Source organism: Fulmarus glacialis, unplaced genomic scaffold (genome assembly GCF_000690835.1).
Source record: "Fulmarus glacialis isolate BGI_N327 unplaced genomic scaffold, ASM69083v1 scaffold5126, whole genome shotgun sequence".
In the NCBI taxonomy this organism is placed as follows: Eukaryota; Metazoa; Chordata; class Aves; order Procellariiformes; family Procellariidae; genus Fulmarus; species Fulmarus glacialis.
In genome coordinates, this window is record NW_009219890.1 from 1 (window position 1) to 23,786 (window position 23,786).

Here is a 23,786-nt window from a genome sequence, read left to right on the forward strand (position 1 = left end):
GCGCCGCAGTGCAATGCAATGCAGCGTTCCGCAGGGCAGCAGCGCAGCGCAATGCAGTGCTTGCAGGGGCAGCAGTGCTGTGCAGTGCAATAGCGCGGGGCAAGGCAGCACTGGGCAGTGCAGCGCAGGGCAACGCAGGGCTGTGTGGAGCAATGCAGCACACGTTGCGCAGCACAGCACAATGCAGAGAAATGCAGTGTGTGCAGGGCAACGCAGCACCGTGCAGCGCATGCAGTGCTGGGCAATGGGATGCAGTGCAGCACGGCAGAGCAATGCAGGGCGATGCAGTGCTGTGTGGTGCAGTGCAGTGCAGCGCAATCTAGTTAGGTGCAGCGTGGCATCATGCAGTGCGGTGCAATCCACGTAAGTGCAGCGCAGCGTGGTGCAATTTAGTTAGGTCCACGCAGTGCAGTAGGGAGCTGTGCATCACATTGCTGCGTGAGGTTCCATGCGCCCCACAGGGCTCTGGTTGCCTTGCTGCTAATAAAGCCAGTTCCGGGTTGGGGCGCCAGGTCCCCAGCTCAGCACAGCCCCTCATTCTCTCCCCGAGACCCCGCTCCTTGTCGCTGGGAGTCCTGCGCCCTGAGGAGTTTGCTCCAGGCCGTGAGTTTGAAATCCTACTGCCTAGAAGCAAAGGTCCTCCTGCGGCCAGCCTGCCGTGGCCAACCCATCCCAGCACTCGAGCCCGGGGCTGGGATTTTTTTCCATATGTAACACGGCCTTTTTCCAGCTTCTCAGTCCACACTGTACAACAGAGTATCCCCAAGTTTCTAGTACAGAAACTAGTGAGGACACTTCTATCACCACCACCGGGAATAAACATTGTCTGGGTTTTTGAAGCGCTTCATCTTGCAGCTCCTGCTGCTTTCCAAGGCATTCAATTATGATGAGGGCCACGCAAATAGAAAGTGGTGTGTCCCGGCTCACCTGGCAGCTCAGTGACAGCAGGTGACCAAGCAACCAAGCCAGCAGATGCCTGGTGCCATCAGCTAAAATGGCTTCCCGAGTCCCTCTGGCTGCTGTGGTGTTGCCACAACACAGAAAAGCACCCAAAAAAGCAGAGAAGGGGGCAAAATCTATTAAAGTAGGAGTGGGTTAAACTCTGTTTTGCTTTAAATGGGAAGTTACGCAGGATGTTCATCTGAAACATTGCATGGGCATCTGCCGTGAAGAGCAGCAGAACTTTTTTAAATTGCCACCTACAGATACCGTAAGCACTTTTCCCCTTTGCAGGCAATGGGAACATCGTGGCAGGGTTTTAAGACATCCTGGCAGCCATTTGCAGGACAGGTCTCCTTTGGACTACGGCAGAACAATTTCACCTGGAGTCTGTACGCACAAATCTGTCACACAGACAATACAAGAATACAGTTTTGTCTTCTAAGTCTTTTCAGCTTCTCACTATAGCATCACTGTAACACAAAGATACTCAAATGTAAAGCGTCACTTCTGCTTGAACTGTGTGTTCCTTTGTGTAAATGACAACTCAGTAATACAACATAGTTGTTTGAAACTACTTTTATTAAAACCGTGTGTTTATAGCAAGATTATCACTAATTAAGTGTACAGCTTGCAAAGATGTACAAATGACATTATTTACTTGCTTCACAGAACCTTAAGCGTGGTAACTGAGTGTGGCCCTGTAGATGACTCTGCAAATTGGTAATTCTACAGAAGGCTTGACATTTTGGTACTGGGCAGAAGAAATTAAAAGTCCCTCTTTACTGTCTTGAAAATTCCAGAAGCAATGACTTTGTATGTGGAAGTTGGATGTACACAATGCGGGGGACCATAGAAAATGCCCCTAAGAAACAGGTATGAAGATAGGAATTTATACCTCGGGAATAACAAAGTATGTCCCAACAGCATAAGGGGGGGTGAAGCAATGAATGCAAAGTGTATGTTCAATATTGGATTTTTTTCTTTAGGACTCTTAGCACCGACAAGGGTGGGTGGATGCCTAAGAGTGGCTGAAAACTCTGCTGGCGAGAGAGGTTATTCCTCCAACAGGGAGCGTTTTAAGTAAATCCTCGCAGGCAGCCAGCCATTTGGTACTTTATGGTTGTTGTGGTTTAACCAGGCAGGCAACTAACCACCACACAGCCGTTCGCTCACTCCCCACCAGTGGGATGGGGGAGAGAATTGGAAAAATGGTAAAAAAGACAATTTAATAGGACAGAAAAGGAAAATAATAATAATGATAGAAGAATATACAAAACAAGTGATGCACAATGCAATTGCTCACCACCTGTGGACCGACGCCCAGCCAGTTCCCGAGCAGCAGCCGCACACCCCCGCCCTGGCCAACTCCCGCCAGTTTTTTTTTTCCTTCAGCATGACATCATATGGTATGGAATATCCCTTTGGCCAGTTTGGGTCAGCTGTCCTGGTTGTGTCCCCTCCCAGCTTCTTGTGCCCCCCCCCGCCTCCTCGCTGGCAGGGCAGGATGAGAAGCTGAAGAGGCCCTTGACTTAGTGTAAGCACTGCTCAGCAACAACTAAAACATCAGTGTGTTATCAACATTATTCACATTCTAAATCCAAAATACAGTACTATACCAGCTACTAAGAAGAAAATTAACTCTATCCCGGCCAAAAACAGGACAATGGTGAATAATGGAAATAGGAACATGCACAGGTGCACTGGCCCACCCTACAGCTCTTACTTCAGGCCACAGGTAAGGCAGAGCAGCTCCCTCTCCTACCAGTCCCCTCTGCCTTGTGTCGGAAGAGGTCAGGGCTGTTCTCACCTCCGCATAACTGAATTTGAAATGCAAGTACTGAAATAGCATGTTCTAAAATATTTGCTTATCCTGACCTCATTCTGTTGATAATTTGAAGACATATTTAAACACATGGATAGGTAAATAACCACTTAATTTAAGAAACCTAGATGTAAACAAGAATCAAGAATTGCCCTGTTAATTCCCACATGTAAAAGGCACTATAATTTTCCAGACTATTAAGAATATTCTATTTTCTGAAAGTAATAAGGTATTCAGGATATGCCTGAATGTCATTAAATATGACAAACATTGTTGGATTATTCACATTATCAACCACACTGTCATACAGGTCAGTAGGATCTGCTGGGTTTTTTGGTGGTGGAGTGATTAGTCCTCCACTCCCAGCACAGTACTGCCCAGTGAGGACCCGAGCCAAGTATATGTGTCTTCTGCCATTCGTATCTGGTCTGGAATAAGTATCGTGAGCAGAATAACTTGCATCAACAGCAAAGTAGGTTCCATTTCCAATGGCTGCAGCTGTTTGGAAAGACAACGTTTTCAAATATAGTTAGTGTTCTTATTCCCATAAGAATCTCTAAAGCTCTCTTTTTTTTTTTTGCCTCTGCAGAAGTTATAAGTTTGGTTAGAGTTTAAACAGCAAATTCTAGTAATAATCCTTTGTATCAGAATCAAATATGAACCCACTTAGATATTGGGTAAGTATCAACACCTAGGTTTTAACTGCCCTTTCTTACGGGGAAAGGGGTTCCTCTCTCTGCTTAGCCTTGTTGTTTAGCCTGCAATCCATCAAATTCCAAATCTTCAGAGCCTTTTCAACTTAAAATGACTATATAATTGTAATTACAGTTTTCTAATTACACTTTACAGCAAGAAGTTAGAGGAATCACATTTCTTTGTCTGAGACAGATTTCTTTTTTCTGACATTGGTAGAAAGCTGTTCAGGCCAGACAGGTGCTTCCTATCTGGCTGCTCTGACCTTTGGATATTTTTGCATGGCTACCCAGCCTGACAGAAGGGAAGCGTGCCTTTCGTATCGTAAATCGTGGCTGAGATGGACAGGTGGATGTCAATATTCACAGGCAGAGGGAGGACATAGGGATCTAGGGCTCTTGCTTCCCGAGTAAATCCAACCTCCTGACACCACCAAAGAGCAGGAAAGTGAAACTACATCTCCTCTGGTCATGTTTTAAAAAGAAATGGTGGCTGCCATTTCTATCTGTGTACAGCCTGATATATTTTGTGTATGTTGGGCTTCACTTTCTCAAGAAAATACCAGCGTAAGTACCGCTAGAGGATCCAGACAGAGAAACATCTACTTTTGGATCCAGACCACACTGTAGTGTTAACTAGATCTGAATTAACCTGTCCGGCTCTCTCAAGATCAAGTCAGCCCTAGGCATGTACAATTATGTCTTAAGGAAGAAAATACTAAGAACAGAAAATAAGGACTTTTGAAGTAAAGTTGCAGGACCTCTAAGAGCAACTAGCATCTCAATTCAGCCCAAGTTCCACTTCTTTGGATCCTGTCCTTCATCTTTAAATGCTACCAAATAATAAACATAACATGACTCTACTAGAAGAACTGGACAAAACAATCTTTCAACTAATGCAGAAAGTCTTTCTGCTAAATATTTAATAGTTACCCCTAACGACTATTAAAGGGGAAGAATTAATTCATGAATTTCAACTGATTTCATTTGCATAAAAATGGTAGGGGAGTGGGATCTTCTGATTGCTTGTGCTGTCCTTATCTTTGGAGGCAACAGGAGAAGTACCTGCACCTCTGCTTTGCTACCTGCCTTTGTCTAAGAAGAGGGGAGATACCAGCAACTAGTGGTTGGTATCTCAGCTGAGGATGAACAGCAGTCCTTGTTCCTTTCTGTAGGCAGATCGTACAAAACATTTCTCAAAAGCTGCCCAGGCTTGATACTATAGTAGGCGAGCTTTTTCTGATACCCTCTAAATGGAAGCGTTCATCAACAAGGGATTAACTGAACAGGTTAATTCCTCTGTCCATATAGATTATGCTCCAGAGTTGTTTGTTATTTTATTCTCCAACTTTATTCAGTCTTCATGTTGTGCTGACAGCACTATAACATTGACATTCCCTAGCACCTCATACATGTTTAGGAAATTAAGTGCTTTGGATAATGACTCACCATTCTTTCCAGCAAACCCACGATTAAATCCATTGTAGTTGATCGTGTTCAATGAGGATGCAGCTGTCCCATGAAATAGCAACTTCTCATTATTTTCATTTTTGTTCTTTGTACAGAGAGAGATTTTTTTGATTTGGTACGTCTGCCAGAGGAAGGGATTTTGTATTCTTTCAATCTGCAAAGTTACAAAATAGAACTGTATTTATACTGGTAGGGACCAATACTTATCATGGCAGGAAAGCATTAAAACCAAATCAAACTGAAAGAATGACAATAATTTTCACTATGCTCTATTAGTGTGTGGTGTGGGTTGAGGAACTGAATACGTGAGCCTCCTGAAAAATCAGAAACTAAAGTAGCTTACAAGAGATTTTAAAGCTTGGTAATTTCTGTCATACATTTGTCTTGCCTAGTATACCAGGTACACAGGCAATCATGGTAGCTGTGTATTATAATTTTAAAAAATACGCTGTTGTATCATTGCTAGAGGCAATGATGTAAGATGCTTTCTGTACATCCTAATCATCTTTACTGATTATTTTCTCACTAAAGGGTAGACTGTAGCAATAGCATTACATTAAATTTAAGTTCCTCTTCTAGATCTCAGCTTGGAAGTCAAAATTACTTCCTTTACTGTGTAGCTTACCAACCTATAAGAAACTCCCATATATAAAAATAAATTGGTGGGAGGATATGGCTCCTGATGCCAACAATGTGAATAGGTCAGGGGGAAACAGTGTATCTGCATCCAAGTATAATCTTAAAAGCATTGCTGTAACAGCTTTCCCTTTTCAATGGAAAAATACTTCATGTCCTTACCTGATTTTTTCCTATTGTACACTAATATTTTGTTATATTTGTGTCTTAGTGACCATGCTCACTGAATCTCATGATGGAAGAAAATTTTTCAAACACATATTCTCACTCTTAATTTAATTGTATTTCCTCCTATTTATCGCTCCTCCCGATTCTGAATAATTCCATCTTCTCCCTGGCAATTAAATCTGTGCGCTGTGTTGCAGACTTTTCAGTAAGTAGAATCAAATCTTGACACTTTGGTTAAAACCAATGCTCTCCCCTGAAAGGCTTTGGTTAAACCCAATGCTCTACCCTGAAAGGCTCTGGGACTGATAGGGAAGAAGTAGTAAAATAGTAAAAAGCTTTATGGCCAGTCTGCAAGGACTTTGTATTTTCCTTTGTATTCTGAATGCGTTTGCTCATGCTTCCATTTCAATATAGAATTTTCTAAGTGGAAATACCACATTAACTAGTGAGTACCACATTAGTTGAACATAGAGTCAGCCTGAAGACTGATGGTCACTGGTTTTGCATTATTATAAGGCAGAAATGACAGGACAACTCTGAGGAAATTTAATTTGATTTATATCCACCCTGTACAGTGCTGGGGAGACTGACATATGAAAGGTGTATTAGGTTGCAGACACCTTACAAACAAATATTTAGAAAGCATATTAATGTTTTTAGCCCAAGAATTCACTTCCCCCCCGCCCCCATAGGATTTCACCTTCTCTATGACAAAGCTGGGACAGGTTTTCTTAAATTTGTTCTGAACATCCAGATATTCCTGACATGATGGCTTGAGATTCACCAGTTTGACCCGTTCCTCTTGCATGTCTTCCCACTGTGCAGGGAGCTCTATTGACTGCTTATCTGCAAAACAGAGATTGCATTTTTATCACAGATATCTAGCTCAGTTTTGTAGGCATGTCTTACAAACCAACTGCATATACAGGGCTGAGAAGACAGTATCTTACGCAATACTTTATTCCAAGAATACTGTCTCTCTTCAATACATCGCTGGCTCTGTAATGCATTGTTAAGACTTTACACTTTCTTTAGTCTTATTATCCCCATACCAATATCTAACCAAAACAAGTTTGAAACCACAGAAGAATTTTACGCATTCTTCATACACCACTTCCTTTGTCAGACTTAAGCATGAAATCTATGCTCACTAGTCATATATGTATGGATAATATTTGTATTTAAAATAGATGTTCTGATTTCAGTCATACCTGCCACTAATTATGAAAATATAACTGCTGGCTGTGGCATGCGGGGGGAGAAAAAAGAAAAAGGGAAAAAAAAAAAGGAAAAAAGCTATGGAATAGCGTACTACTTTGGAATATCTTACTTTTTTGGAATACCCGAGTTTGCATTTATCAGAATTATCATTCAATAATCACTATTGAAGGTTTTTTTATTAACAAAGCTATAACTTACCTTCATTCTTTGGCACACGTTGAATGTTTATAGTTTTTCCTTGGTCATCATTAGCCTGTAGAGTATTCAGATCCACCTTGTAGTTCTTCTTGTTAATTTGGACAGTAAGATGTGTTTTTTTAGCTATTTTGGCATCCTCCAGCTGCATATTTGTCAGTTTATCAAAAGCAACAAAGCTATCATTGCTTCCTGGATACCTCCATTCTACCAGGTTATAAACAAGTTCTGCCTTGGATCGTTCTTCTTCAGTATCCTTATTTTTTTGGATCATTTTTTGAACTTCCACAGAAACAAAACAGACATCCCTGCTAATACCAGAAATTTTAATGCGAGGAGGGGAAAACTGATTTTCAAGCTGAATGGTAACATGCTTTCTTCTCTGGAGATCTGCCAAAGCGTCAATTTGCCTCTCATCAAAACTTTCAATTAGCTCATCTGAAATAATGTTTTCAAACTGTTCCTTTAAAATTAAATTCTTTATCCAGGACTCAGCTGCATCCACATTTTTTTGGCTTTCTCCACAAATTTGAAATGTGGCTAAATCAACTTTTTTCTCCAAAACCACAGGCTTTTTCTTCTCAGTGGGTTTGGTTTTGCCCCAAAAAAATGCTGTGAAGAAATATATGTTAATTATTAGTTTTAAGATCTTTAGTTTTATTTAGTTTTCGTACACACGAAAACCCCACCTACTTACATTTAACCAGAGACAGCCACGAATCTGTTGTGGATGAATCTGAATCTTCTCTTTTCTTCATGCTTTTGTAAAAGTCTCTGAGCATATTTGTCTGGAAGATGATGATTTTAATTTTTTTCAAATTCCGTACTGATCTTTTGCTCGCAAATTCTACTATAGCATCCAACATGTTGTCAGCTACCTTTGCTGGACTCTGTCCTGCCTGACCTAAACAAAAATAAAAGGCACGTATCAGTGAACGGTACTTAAATCAAGGCAGCATCCAGAAAACAGAGACCATGTCCCCAGCTCATACAGACTGGTGTCCCTCTCTCCTTCCCCATTATGCTTTCTGGCCCAAGCCCCAGACTTAACCTCAGCTTTACACCTAAGCCTGTGAGCTCCAGGAGTTGACATCCTACACAGACCCGGGAAGCCATTCTGGGATTCTCCCCCCGTTTACTCTGAGGCTCCAACAAGCACTTCAGCTTTAGCATCTCCCTGATATTTTTAAACTCGCACATCACTAACTCTATCCCCATCTTTAAACCAGGTACCAAAATCAAACCAAATCAAAATCAGCGGAGGATTTTGGCACAAGCCTACAGTGTATTTCAACATAGAAACAGCAACATTAAGCTCAAGACAACTGCTCTCATTCCCCTACAACAAGCCTGAAGTACAACCGAATGCTCATCCTGAAACATTAGTGGGACCCCTGCCAATTTCAACCGTGGCATCCCTCGGACAGCCATCGTGACACCAGCATGCAGACGATGTTGGCAGTCCATAACTATCACTGTGGAGCCTAAACACTGACCCACGCACCAGCTCCTACCCTAACCTGGCACGCTGAGCAAGAACCAGCTCGCGATTTCTTCTTCCAGTCAAGGAGAGCCTTGGTCTGAGAAGGATACCCTGCTTTCTTCAAGCCCTGCTCCCAAAACTAACCAGAAGCTTAAGCCAAATAAGCTAGCCTGCCTCTAGCCCTCTGCTGGAGTAGGTAGGCTGAAACAAGACCTATTAAAGGTGTAAACTGCAGGTATTCTGTGCCCAGCCCACAGTTTCCGTAGTCAGCCAGGCAAGGTTTTGGTCTCAGGACAACTCCAGCTTTCTTTGCCTACAAACCCCAACCCCAGCCCTTCTGTGGGGCTGAAATCCCAAAGCAAGGTCTATGGGAAGTTTGAAGAAAGGTGCAGGGTGGCCAGCTGAGATACATGGTCTGTTTTGGGGTAGAATGTCCTTTATAAAGCAACACCTTTTCTCTTTAGGTGTTCTTGCTCAATCAATATTGACTATACTATTTATACTTTAAAAAAAGCAGCATTTTTGAAGTGTGCAGGTGGTGTTTGAACTGACCACAGTGAACTTTCACAAATCACAGTTTACAGAGTTTCTTGTACACGTCTACTGTTATCCATATCACAGGTATTAACTTTGTCCCAGTTTCTGAACTACCCCCATCACAGCCCTCATTGCTTTCCCAAGAAAAAGCAAACCTGTTCCAATTGCCGGGAAGGCGACAGATTTGTACTTCTTTAGCTCACACTCGTGAAGGACTTTGGAGACCTGACTCTTCACATTGTTACTGTGAATCAAGTGGATGATTTTACTGCACAACAGTTTTCCACCTTGTGTAGTAATGAAGCCACTTTCATACTGCCCAGCTGGAAAAGAGAAGATAAAAAAGGAGACATAACATTTTCAAAGTGGCTATCTCTTCTGATAAGACAGCTGGTTGTACTGATGCTAGTATACACTGGAGCAATACACACTAGAAGAGAAATGGAAAAAGTGGAAAGAAATCCACTGTGAGTGATATTATTCTGGTTTTAGTTGATTCCGGTTTTCTCTGTAAATATTCTGATTGCAGAACTTCTTTGAGAAAGTAATTCAAGTAATTGTGTGTTTTCTAATTTCCCCAAGATCTCTGCTACAAAGTAGTTTCCTATTAAGTACAACTTAAGAATTTATGTTGAATTTAAATCCAGCTTACTTTTATTTAAAAGCATGCCAATAGAATGTGCACAATTCATTTATACGAGAAATCCTTTCTTATGCCCCTTATTCCTTGAAAGCTCCAACTCTTATTCTGCAGAACAGCTGAATGGTTAAAATAATATCATTAAGATAATGACCAACTGATCTAAGAACGGTGGTATGGAATCTTTAAAAAGACGTTTGTGTTTTTTCATAGCACTCGTGTTTGATTACAAACACCTCAAAAGTCATATTGTGAGGATTAACGGACTCATGAACACAGAGTTACATACCACTTCACTGGTCACAAAGGTTACGACTGACTGTAAGATGCTCTGCATGCGCTGAGATCAGGCTGATAAACAGGGAGAGCCTGCAGAGCCAAAGGCTGGGAAAAATATCCACGAAACTCCATCTTGAAAGTTAACTTCTCAACTCATAGCAGGAACAATTGTTTATACAATCAGAACGTGTTCCTTCCTCTGCTCATAGGGGTCAACCACAGTGAGCTGGAATTTTACTGCCCTACTGGTCTGGCAGAATGCAGACTACAGACGAATTCATGATCAGGCTGATAAACAGAGTTACATTATTTCAATAAAAAATAATTATGTATTTGTGAATACAAGCCCAGATTTGCTATTAGCTTTTAAAAGCCAGTCCTGCACGTGCTTACACCAAAAGACAGTCTTCCACCACTTTGCTCAGTTTCAAAACTTCAGCTCCCCTGTAGTTGACAATAGGTGAGCTTAAAAATTATGCTCAAGTTAATGGAACTGTTTCTGTTCTTAAGTCAGGAACATGCATGAGTAATTTCAGGGGTAAAGAACTTAAATTAGATTAATTTCCAAGCATTTATTAGCATCAGAAAACTGTATCCATCTTCTGTTCCGTTGTGAAAAGAAAAATTCTCAAAGCAGGTGTCACAACCACAGGACTTTTCAGAATTCTTACAAGTGAAAGCTATTTTTTCAGATAAAATAATTATACCATCAGAGTAGAGAATTATGAAACAACTTTAAGTTTTCAGAGCAAAAAAAAAAAAAACTTAATCAAACAAAATAGTATGCTTTCACATACCATATTGAGCACATTCTCCTTCTACCTCGGAACCAGCAGCATCCATAATTGCTTTGAAGACCCCTTAAATTATACAAGAAAAGCGTATGTATTCATTAAGTCAATTTAGCTATTTCTACTCAAAACTCTACCCAACTTCTGTACTCTACAAACACCCCAAATTCTCACAGGGCAAGATCCCGCAAAGTGCAAAACCTTGCCAGTTCCTCCAAGTGCCCTCCATGACACGCTGTACTGGCTGCAAAGAGAACATGGCCTTCATTATTGATTAGGAATCATTTCATCGTTTCACCAGCCAATAGCATGCCCCTCACTGAACTCTGATTGCTTTGAATTACATCATTTGATGTCCTTCATGCAATTCACAATGTCGCCAAAGAATCCTCTGCTTCTTACAGGTCAATTTACCTAACCAGGGCTTTGGCTTACAGTGGAACATATTAGGACAGGAGCAGTTTTGCAGAATTACATTTGATCCAAAAATTCCCTTTTATTTAAGCATTTTTGTTTTTAAACAAGGAAAATCTGGTCAGATGCCTTCTGTTTGAGTAGTTTGGAAACTAAATGGAATATTCAGGACATGTAAAAAAGATCTACTTAAGATCTATTTCCTGACCAATCACCACTCAGTCTCTCTCTCATCTGAAAAATACTTCATAAAAGTTTCACATATGGACAATTCTTTCCCCTCCCCCTTCTAAAAACTAGCACAAGTTTATCACTAAAGAGCTACATATTCAATACAATACCTGATGTGCCATCAAATGTTGGATTTGATATGTTTACAATAACCTCTGTATCCTCCTTGGTAATATCTCCACTAATTACTTGGAGTGTAATGGAACCAATCTGCATTTCATGAACTCCCAATACTTCAGTTGAAACAGGCCTAATGAAACCTGCAAGGGAAAGAAAAACACCTTAAAACACTTGTCCTCTAGTTTGGGGTATTATTCTCTTCCATTGATGGAAACTTCAACTTAACCTTTTGAGGAATATGCTCTAGATTAGTTTGATGGACGTAGAGAGTCTTTGCCTTTCCCTTTACTCCATTTCTGAAAGCAGGAAGGTGCAGTATTCTTCCTGTTTAAATACTGTGAAAGTGAAACCATTTCTATTCCTGTAAATTCACGCAATATAAATTCAGAAAGGACTCTTGGGGTTATCTGATCTGACCAGCTCTGTAACAGAGCTTCCTGAACTAGCTCTTACAAGAAACGGAGTATCCAGCTGAAGCACTGCCAGTAATGGAGATCCCATCACACTACTTTTCATCTTTACCCTCACAAATACAAAACTGTTCCTTTCTTCTAGTCTAAACTTACCTAATTCATATTTTATCTGCACACTCTTAGCTTCATCTCAGTGATACTCACAGCAACTGAGAAGAAAGAGCTATATATTCTTATGAATAAACCTCTGCTGTTGATGCAGTTCACGCATGTGTTTTTGCCACCGTGTCATACTACCATCAATTAATAAATGGAAAGGAAATTATCCATTCTGTATATCTCTATACAGGAGATTAAAGGTACAGAAATACATGTTATTTATGGCTTGTTTGGCAAAGTGATACCAAGTTCTTACACCCTTTGAGTAGGACAAACTAACAGTTCTCCTACCAGGATATCCTCTTCCATGTGATAAGACTGGCCTCACTAAGAGATGAGCACGCCCTCAACAAAAGAAATTCCTCTTTAAGACTTTTACAAATGGAGTTTAAGAATGCCAGTCCACTAGGACGAAAAGAAATGCTCTGTGTCTTGATGACATTTCGTCTGTTTCCTGATAAATATAAAACCACTTTACAGTATTTACATTCTCCCCTGTGTCCCACCTCCTGCCCCTACACAACTTACTTGACCGTGGTGCTGCAGCATTGCAACTTTCAGGTACCCTACGTTCTAGTTCAACAGTAAAAGCCTAAGAAGAGAAAAAAGGTACCAAAAATAGTATTTCAGAGTTTATATACTGAATATTTCTATAATTAACATTAACAGTCATGTAGCTCTTGCTGAGCCATCTGACGCATTTTGCAGTCATGTTTAGGTATCATTAATAACAGTGGAAGCCTCAGTGTGGACAGTGTGGTAACAGATACTGTCTTTGCGTTGCCAGAACTCCTCTGTCAAAAGATGAGTGAGCACATACAGGTGTTTACAGTGCCAGCAGCAAGGCCAATTTTGTCTGCAGCCTGTGTTTGCTGAGAGTTTATATTTCAGAGACACTGAATGAGACACTGGAGAGACATCCCACTGTCACCAGCCCACAGCAGTAAGAAAGTGCTAGATTATTCCCTTAAGAAAGCAATATAACTAAAATATATTGTTAAAGCATAACTAGAACAGTATGTAATATAGACGGCTTTGTCCTAAGAACTACCTGAATGTTATCCACATCTTTTGGATTCAAGAGAAAATGAACTTCTTGGAGAGTCTTCCGAGGGTGACTACTACTGAACTTGAATACCACATCAAACATTAACTTAGAAACAATGGTTTTAGGAAATCCAAATCCTCCAGTTCCAATAGCTGGGAAAGTGATAGATTTCAGTCCAAGTTCTTCAGTTTTCTTCAAGCAGAAATTGATTATATCTTCCAGGGTCTGTAAAACACAGCAAAGATCCTTTTTTTTTTTTTTTTAAAAAAAAAAAAGGGCACCATTTATGATTAGTTCCATAGAGACTACACTGGTATGAGAAAAAGCTCTTAGTGCATCAAGGCATGTTTAAGGTCAGTCCAACAGAGATAAATGGAGTTGAGTCATCTAAACTAACTATTTTAAATCCTGAAACTTCAGCATAGGATCCCAAATAAATCTGTTTTTAAAATAATTTTTTTTTTTTTAAATCATTAAAACGTACCTTCACGGCCTGTCCTCTTCCTCCATCCCACACGGGAAGTATGGCATGAAGCAGGGACTTGCAGGCCAGAGCGCATCCACTGGTGCAGATCACACTCCCCTGACCAGCAACCTGTCTTTGTTTTTCTCTGTCGAACTCTACTTGGAGCCCTTGTCCAGCCGTTTCCAGCAAGGCTTTGCAAAGAGGCCCCACGCCAAACTTCAGATCTGTGCCAACACTGTTGACAATAACATCCGTCTGCAATAAAATTACAACGAAAATATCTATAGCCAGACTTCAAGTAAAACTATGCATCAAGACTAACAGCACTACCAAAGCAACACACAGCACGAAAAACAAGATGCCAGTGGAGAAATAACCTGGTTTTCAGCACAGCTTCTGCATACTGAGTGTTCCTGGACTTGTAGGAAACCTACGGTAGGCAGCATCAGACCCACTGTGAGTACCAACACCACCACAGGTATCTACGTGCGAGCAGGTCATCCATCCCTCCCTCCCCCCCTCCAGGCAGAGCTGTCAAGCCCTCGGTGGAGGTGAGGCTGCGACTCGCCTCGTCCCGAGCAGACGCCAATGTCTGGGCAGGTGAAATAAACCCAACCTCCGCAGTCTGCCTCACCCCCTCTCCCCAGACCCAGCCCTCCTTGATGGACCTTGGGAAGAACTGCTGCAGTAACCCTCCTCCTTCTCTGGCATCATCACAGGATGCAAAATATATGTATTGTATAAGGTACACGTAATGTAGAAAGCTTAATGTCCCTCTCTTCCTTTTCACTGAAGAGGGATTGTCTACACCTTATCAGAAAAGCAGCACCTCATGCACCAAAACAAGGTGAAGGGAGGTGGTTGTGCTCTCATGAAGTAAAACAGGCAAAGCCCTGAAGTCTGGTGTTTGCTTTGCTTTTTGCCACTGGAGACATTTTAATTACAAAGTATTTTAAATGTGTGTCATATTGAGGGTTTTTTTACATCTAGTATTGCTCTTTTATTGGAATAGGCTTTTACAGGCACCAAAATGACAACTGAAGCAACTAATACTGAACCTTCAGGACAATAATAATAATTTAGGGAGATTTTAAGCTTCCAAAGTATAAAAATCAGGGGCTGTTAAAAGAGAGATTGATCAAGATGCACTTTGCATCACTGAAGAAAAAAACATAAGGGAAAGAAACTACATCAGAGGTGTAAATTGGGTCTTGATGGTCTAGATAAGTAGTAGTTAAACTCTTTGTTAGGAAAAAGAATGAAAAAAGAAAATGGGGGGAGAAATAAGTAGAATCAGGTCTAGACTTTGGCAAAACAAGCTAAGCATGCACTCATCTGTGGGGTTGCTTTTCTAGAGCCCAGTAACTTCTTCATAGACTGTGCCTTTAATCCATCGAAAGAGAAGGGAACTAAAAAAAAATAAGCTACATCCTCCCTGTTAGCATGACTCACAACAGCAGCCCAGACAAGTGCTGATTTCCTGTAATATCCAACCTAGATAGCTACAGATCATAGAAATGCTTTTAGAAAGTATTTTAATATTTCCTTCTTAGGAAAAAAGCAAACTGTTTTACATGTTGACCTTAGATCTGGAGAACGAAACATCCCAAAATTCGTATCTGCCCACTAGAAACGGCTGCAGAGTGACAGATCCCAACCTGAAATCCATCAGTTTTGCAAGCTTGCATCCTTGTTTAGATAGCACATAGCTGTTGTTTCCTTAGGTAGCAATTGCCTTGTAAAACAATATAACCTACTGTCTTTCCTTTTCTGTTTAAATTTGAAGATCTTCACATCAAGTTAGAGAGGAAGCAGAAAATTAAAGACCTACCGTGGCTTCCTGAACGTTTTTCTCCTCTACTTGGATGCGAAGTCCTTCGTTTGTTGTAACCACCTGCAGATCATCTCTAGCCATCTGCAGATCCTCTTTTCTCTTCTCCTTCTGGTTTTCTCTCAGCTTACGGTTTTCCGAGCGTGGCGTCAGTAGTATTGGTGAGGATGATTTAGCTGTAAACGCTTGTTTTACTGTCTCACTCAGAACCTGAACTGTTTCTTCTGCATCATCCACAAGATGAACCTCCTTCAAGCTGCTGTCCCCCATGGATTCTTCCAAGGTCTCCTTGATGGAGGATACAATTGAATCTGCACATATCTGCAGCGGGAAGCCAAAAATCCCTCCACTTATAGCAGGTAGAGCTATGGAACGATGATTGTATGTTTCAGCTAGTTGTAGACTTTTCTTCACTGTCTTTCTTAACAAGCACATGCAGTTTTCTGCTTCATCCTTCCTCCACCGGGGCCCAACAGCATGAATGACGTTCTTGCAGGGCAGTTTCCCAGCGCCCGTGATAACTGCGCACCCAGGCTGCAAATTCCCGTTCTTCCTCACCAGCTCGTCGCACTCCTGTTGCAGCTCCGGACCAGCTGCTTTTAACAGTGCCTGAGCAAGGCCACCGATGTGTTTTAAGTCTTCATTAGATGCATTTACCACAACATCAACAGGATGAGTGCACAAGTCAGCTTTATAAACTGCTACTACAACTCCACCTAGCAGCATTTTCTTGTAGTAGAGCTTTCTTTTCTCTTTATTACCGACTTTTTCACCCTTCTGTTGTTGTTGTTGTTGTTCTTCTTCTTCTTCCAGCCTAATCAAACAGCTAAATTTCTGCTTTGCCTCAAAAACACACGAATCTTTCCTCTCAGTGAAGAACTCTTTGGCTCCCGGCTTATCAATTGGTACATTTTTTGAGTAAAGGGATGAAAGAATTTTTTCAAACGTGGTGACCGCTTTTGGCACTTCTGCTCTTGGTCCGCTCAGGGAAATACACAGTTTCTTGGTGTCAAAACTTACTGTCACACCTTTCTTCCTCAATTCAAGATAAACACTGGATTTTTCCTTCTCTACAAACTGCACTACCACCACTGACTTAGCTGGGATTACTTTTTCCATGTGTGTGTTTCTATCTATAAAATTATTAAGTTTCTGATAAACTTCTTTTACGGCCTTAGAAAAGCCAGCAATAATCACTTTATTTTCTTTTCCAACAGATTCATCAATGACTACAGTTTCCTGGGAAGAATTGTACTTCTTATGCAAGGAGGCAAGAAGACTCCTCCACTGCTCCTTTTTAATGATCTCACCATCCTCCACGTTGATACACTCATGTTCTAAGCCTGTCTTTATTTGCTTTTCTGCTTCTAAAAGATCTTTGGGAGCATCTCCAAATAGCAACATAGTATCATCCTCAAGCTCATAAAAAGCATTAATTTTTTTCCTAGTGAATAAGGTCTCTGACATTTTTTTGTTATCTACACGCTGCAGATAGTAGAAAACATGGGGATCAATGGTAACTGATGAACATGGCATGTTCAATACCTTTTCCAGTAAGTCAGCTTTGATTTTATATACTTCCGCAGGTAATCCACACAACTGAACAGTTTTTTTTGTGTCATCGTAAAAGATCTTTAAGCACGGATATTCTTTGTGGATATTCTCTTCTAGCCCAGCATTGTGCAGAATGGTGTACTTCCCTGGGATCACTGACACAGAAATTTCTATGCTTTGCTTTTCTCTTTCACTTTGCTTCATGGCTTTTTCCATGCATTCTCTCACTTCTTTCTCTGCACTGTCCACTGCTGCTCTGTTGCCTGCAATCACCACCATCTCCTCAGAAATGTCAGTTATGATCAAAGCAACATCTTTCTCCAATCTGTTTTTCACATCTTTCCAATTCACTGAATTTACTTTACATTTTATAGCTATGTAGCGTGACATGATACGTGAGAACTCAGTAGAAGCATCTTGCTTCCATGTCTTGATCAACTTAATCATTGGCTTTTTCTGCTCGGAGAGAGATGATGACGGGCACAACATAATTTCTGGGTGTGCACAGTCCATCTGTGGCCATTTTAGCTCACAATGGCAAATTGCCATTTCCTGGTTTATGTCTTGGATCAGCTTAGCCTGCCTCTGTAAAAACTGCCAGACATACGGATCTAGCGGTACCCCAATGGGGTCTGGCATCTTGATAGCGGGTCTTTCTTCTCCATAGAGAGCTGTTCCCAGGGAGTGGTAATACGGACGCACAGAAATCAGTGTCTGTTCCAGTAAATGCTGCTTTTCCAAGACAGCGTTTAGATCTAAAAGTTAGTGCACATACATACAAACACATGTATGTCATTAACTTCAAATCAAGCAAAAAAGTTCTTAGAACTATTACATTGAATAAAATTTTTTTTTTTTTTTTTCCCCTCTCATTTGGACGAGCTATTTTTATGTCTTTCAGATTTCCAAAGCACTCTGTAGGTAACAAGATAAGAGGCTTGGCTCCAACTAGTTTGGTAAATATGCTTGTGCCTGTATTTACCTGTACAGCTACACCTTGCTCTTATTTCCTAAGGAAACCCCACCACAGGGCAAGGCCTTATCAGGGTATTACTATGAAATGCTCCTTACTCTCAACTTAAAATAAAACTCTTTGTGGCAGTGAACTTTTACCTTTTTTTTTTTTCTTTTTTTTTTTGCCATTTCAGTTGGAATGGAGAAAGGAAAGGAATTGTAACGTTGGCAGGGACTTAAAACTACATTACAATGATCCAAATTACATATTCACTTAATGTACAAAATATTCTTCAGTGAATTCTGAGATTCAAAAGAAAAACAATCACCTGGCAGATATCTTTAATTAAAAGTAAAGTCATTTGCTAAGCCAGGAGTCTCCTAAAACAGAGATATTTACCAGAGATTGCGCTGGCACAAAAACGGGAGTGATTCGACACAAGGAATAGTAACAAGATTGTTCTTTAGCTCTGTTCTTCCCTGATAATGAAGATATTTGACCTTAATTAGTTTCTGAAAGCTAACTGTGAAAGCTGAAGTCATTGAAAGGTCCTGCTTTCTCTACCTATAAGTACAATTAATGTTGTATTGCAGATAAAAAGCTCTGTAAATGGGGAAAAAACATCAGTGGGAACAACGCACACACAAAGCAGGTATTCAAATAAACATTTGGTAACATAAAAAACCAGAGAGATTCTGAAACCCTACATGCAGCAGTATTTCTAAACCCAGAGCACTTCCCAGGAACAGGACAGTGTACGCTGGGCACAAAGCAGGTATTCAAATGAACATTTGGTAACATAAAAAACCAGAGATTCTGAAACCCTAGACATGCAGCAGTATTTCTAAACCCAGAGCACTTCCCAGGAACAGGACAGACAACGCACACACAAAGCAGGTATTCAAATAAACATTTGGTAACATAAAAAACCAGAGAGATTCTGAAACCCTAGACATGCAGCAGTATTTCTAAACCCAGAGCACTTCCCAGGAACAGGACAGTGTACGCTGGCTTTAGCGACAGCAAGCCAGGCTTCTCCTAATGCCCAGATTGCGGTAATTTTCTTTCAGGTCTTCCGCTTGGGAGCACTTTGGTCAGGCGAAGGACAGCGTTACCTTTGTGATCACAGAAAGTAACAATGGCCGAGTTCTCCTCAGGGAAGAGCTGGACGGCTGAGACGGGTCCCCCTCCATTCCGTGCACTCTCAAAGTAAACGGTGATGTAGTCTGTAGAAACGCTGGCCGGTATGTTTTCAGCCTTGATGCTCTGGGTCAGTTCCAGAAGCCTGGCAGTCATTTTGAATTCTTTAACTCTCTTGTTTTGTGAGCATTTTTTGACAAATTCTTCAGTATCTGTAAACAGAAGAGCAGTATGAACTGACTGTGTTTTCCTGGGTCATTATCAGCCCTGGCTATCACTTCTGGCAGAGAAACGAGCTGAGTCTACTTCTCCCTGTATCTGGAGCAAACCAGTCTTTGGTGCCAAATAACTCTGTGTTGTAATAAAAAAGGGGAAATGCACTCAGCCATGTTACTCTCTGCTGTTCACTACCACTATGTCTCTGTTCCACTCTGATTCATTTCTTGTACAAACTAAGCACTTCTCACTGTTTCACTGTCTTCTCAAATGGAGACTTTATATACCTCAGTAATTTGCAGAACTCATCTCCACACCCAGTCTGCTTCTAATTCTTCTCTATCTAACCCAAAATAAGATAGAGACAATGAAACATTCTCATCCAATTTCAATTAATGAAGATGCCACAATTTTCTTTTTTCAGTGTAATATTTGGATCACGGGCATTTTCATGGAGTTGTATATAAGACTTACATCTTTCTTGAGAGACTACAGTCCAGGTACTTTTTTAAAACTGTCTGAATCTCTAACGGTAGAAGAATCAGGCTCTGAAAGCTATTACTCATACATATACACGGAAATGAGTGATGGTGTTCATCCTGTCTTACCAATACTTTTTCTAAAGGTGACTACAGCAACATTTATTTCAGGTATCACTTCCACAGTGAAGTCATCATCTACTGCCAGGCCACTGATGTTCTCCAACAGCATACGTAAGCATTTTGGACTGCATCCTTGTATGTTTTCGAAGACCACAGAAGGTGAGGTCTCTGCGGACTTTTCCGCGACGTTCTCCGCAGAGCCAGCTTCCTCCTGGAGTTCACTGTTCGGAGCAAAACTCTCTGCTTTCTGCGAGGCTTCTGCATCACCTTCAACAGAAAGAGACACAAGCCGCGTGACATATTGGTACACATTTCTTGGAATAAAACAGATTTCGCTTACCCTTTCTCTCCTTTCCTTTCCCAAGAAAAGAGATCATCTAACCGATCAAATACTGCAGGGTACCCCGGGACATTTGGGGATCCAAAACAGCCCAGATGTGATATTCTGCGGGGCTGCAGGCAGCTTCTTTGGTGGCACAAAAATAGGCATGAGTAAACAAGTCCAAGGTCACTGGTATGTCTCCGGGTCAGAGATATAAATAAAATAAAACAAAATCCATTGAGATAATTGGCCACAGCTGCTCAGGCACTGGTAAGGGTTGTGAGAGACCCTGCAGCCTCTGCATCTGTTTCTTAGCCCGGGTGCAGGCATAACAAGCCTGAACATAGCTCAGGACATCTGCAGGCACCATAGGCCACCAGTAGCTCTGCATGACTTGTTGCAAAGCCTCCTGATGACCACCATGCCCTGCCATCAGTGCGGCATGACAGTGCTGAAGGACCCATGTGCACAGAAGGCTGGTGGGGATGCAACAAAATGTTGCAGATAGAAAAAATATAACAGGGGTGCCTACTGAGTACCCCAGAAGTCCAGTGACTGCCAGAGGAAGGCACGTCTCCAGCTTCGCAGACAGATGAGGGTGGAGGCAGGAGAGAACCTCCGAACGGGAACGACATGCTCCTCTGCGTGCTTGAGTAAACGGAAAGTGTCACCCAGCTATGTGGCGACACAACTGTCCAACAAGTCATGGAAAACGGCAGTCACAGAGTGCTGCAAAGTGGCGTGGGACTGGCACAGGCTGAAGGACACCCCAGGGTGCTCAAGATGGCCACACTCACCAAAGGCAGCTCTCACCTCATTGCCCCAACGAGCACCAGCAGGAGCCATAAGCCCCTCTCAGTTTGGTAAACCAGCACATCCCTGCACCATGGTGGGGAGATGAGCATCGAATGAAACTCTGACGCTCATCACCCTCAGTATAAACCTCCAGGACCACCATCTCTGGCCGTGGCAGAGGACAGGTACGACTGAGGAGAGGGGATCTCTGTGGAGCGGCTGTACACCTGACGTGGGGCGTAGGGGTAAGGTCGCTGCTTACTTTTGCTCAGGAACACCCAAAAATCCCTAAATCCTGGGGCAGCGCCCAACAGGCCAGCCGTGGGGGCAGCCCCAAGGAGAGAGGCAGGGACATACGGTGGGGAGGCTGGAGCAGGTGGCAGCACACAGGCTGGCTCTGCCCGCTTGCCGGGTTTGCCAGCTCTCCTGAGGTACAACAACAACTGATACCAAACCCGTAACATTTACAGAAGACAGCTGCTTTTGAAGGCCTGCCAGCACAAGCCTGACAAGAAGAAAACAAAATAACAGCAGAAGCCATAGCTCTACAGAATCTAGTTGTTAATTTCTAGATCACCGACAGGAATCATCTGCTCCACTATGGCCAATGAAGAGAGTACGAAAAAGCCAAAACTGAAAGCTAGGCTGACCCAACAAAACTATTAAAAGCAGCATCTGGAGATTTTCAGGGTCCTCTCTAGCATAACGAAAAAGTAGTAGATGACAACTTTGAGTTCCTAATTATGAAAGGAGGAAAACCACACAAAACAGCACCGAACAAGACTTCATACAGAAAGAAAAGATATGGGGGTAATCACTGAAGAACTTCCTGCTTAACTGCTCTGTCTTGGGGCTGAGTATTTACTCTTCACGGATGCAGGTATATTTGGGTGTGCAGCAATGTTTTCTCAATCACTTTTTGAATCATGAAGCTTAGCAGAATATTGCTGAGAGAGGACCTAACCGAAGTCACCACTTGCCTTTACAGACTCTCCTAACTGTAGGGAGCACAGACACACCAGGCCTGGGATTAAGACCTTCAATCCAGGTGTTTCTACGCAGATCTTATCTTAGAGCAGTTACGCAGCATAAGGGAACTAAATCCCTCTCTGGAGATGCTCCTCTGATTAAAAAGGCTATTTTAGAAGCTAAAACCAGACGCGTGGTCTAAGTCTGGCAAGGTGAACTCCATCCTTGGTGACAAAGTCTGCAGTGTCCCTGGCCAGACATCTTTCCCTGTATCGCCTGTATCTGAGTCAGGCTGCCAAACTCAGAAACTTTCAGCACAACTCCCCACAGAACTGGAGCTGTGTGTGGAGAAAAGCACCAAGATCTTTGTTTTATGAAGAATTAGCACACAGAGTGATGGATAACATTTTACCTTTTGTTTGAAGGTTGCTCGTGGCAGCCAGAGCCTAAAATAAAATGAAAGCAAAATATCAGTGACTGATTTGACACTCTCGCCACTATTTCAAAGCTCTGGTTAGGACTACAATTTTTATTCACCTTTGTGGGAACTAATTTTTCTTCAAATGCCTCCTCTTCAGCAGCTAGTGCTGTTTCAGGCTCTGTGACAATCAACTTCAATTCTCCTTTTTCTCTCAAATACAGCTTATGAGATTGTCTCTCAAGAACTCGTTGCTTCACTAAATAAAACCAAAAAACCCCAGTGACAATCTGAATAGAAATACAACTTTAAATTACGTAGCACTTTTCCACCATTACATTAGGACACATTTACTGTCTCACAGAATAAAAGAGCTTTAAACTTGTAACACTAACACAGCACGCATGAGGCTTTCCTCCCGAGAAGAAACGGAAGAACAGCAGAGGATATTATTTCTGCAAAAAAACACCGGAGATGCGAAGCTCAGCTCCACCACACGTGTCCTGGCTGGCGTCCAGTGGGCAGCCCCGTCCTGGGGCTGCAGCATGAGGGTCCCAGTACCGGCCCCACGCCTTGCACACCCTCCTCCAGCCAGCATCAAAGTGGCTTGTGGCTATATGTCCTGAACTTACCAGCTGGGTGAGCCAGCAACTGGGAAGCATGGTAAGACAGAAAAAAAAGCAGTGTATATATGTGTGTTTATGCACATACATGTACATGCATGTATAAGTATACATTTAACACAACTGCAGCTAAATGCTTTCCACCTTGCTGCAAGTTTATATAAATACGTGCACATTATCTATGTCGTATTTTTAATATATATCTGTAACTACAATATATATTAAGCTATATTAACATAAGCTTTTATTATTTCAAGTTCCATCTAGCAAATACTACTGTGCATCAAAATTAATATATATGTATATACACCTGGTAGGATATATTTATTGACTTATAGCCTAGTGTTATTCAAAATGCAACCTAGAGGCTAGTACTAAGCACCGAATTTAAGCATATATACAAGCAAATACATATTCTATATTGCATATTACAGGATGTATATGACATATTATACAGTATAGATGTGTATATCATGTACTAGACAGCATACATGACATTATAAGTAACAATTAAGTCAGTATATGTATTTTAACCTGCAGAAGGTTACAGCTTGTGAGTTACAACTCACCACACGCTCACTTCTACCGGGAACTGATACACTAACCCGGTTCCGGCCCCCTGGACCCGCCGGCC

At 41.7% G+C, this 23,786-nt stretch overlaps 1 protein-coding gene across 1 annotated transcript; it reads right to left on the minus strand.

Moving 5' to 3' along the window:
* Positions 1-2,972: 2,972 nt before the first annotated feature.
* Positions 2,973-22,819, minus strand: PARP14 (poly (ADP-ribose) polymerase family, member 14; the record flags this gene model as incomplete). The annotated part of the gene is made up of 16 exons (XM_009580537.1): positions 2,973-3,262; positions 4,906-5,080; positions 6,431-6,576; positions 7,150-7,758; positions 7,844-8,050; positions 9,322-9,489; positions 10,883-10,945; positions 11,632-11,781; positions 12,742-12,805; positions 13,265-13,486; positions 13,752-13,982; positions 15,559-17,867; positions 19,183-19,419; positions 20,032-20,292; positions 22,524-22,557; positions 22,649-22,819. Coding segments are annotated over 16 exons (5,337 nt in total), but the record flags the coding sequence as incomplete, so codon positions are not given.
* Between the last annotated feature and the right edge of the window lie 967 nt (positions 22,820-23,786).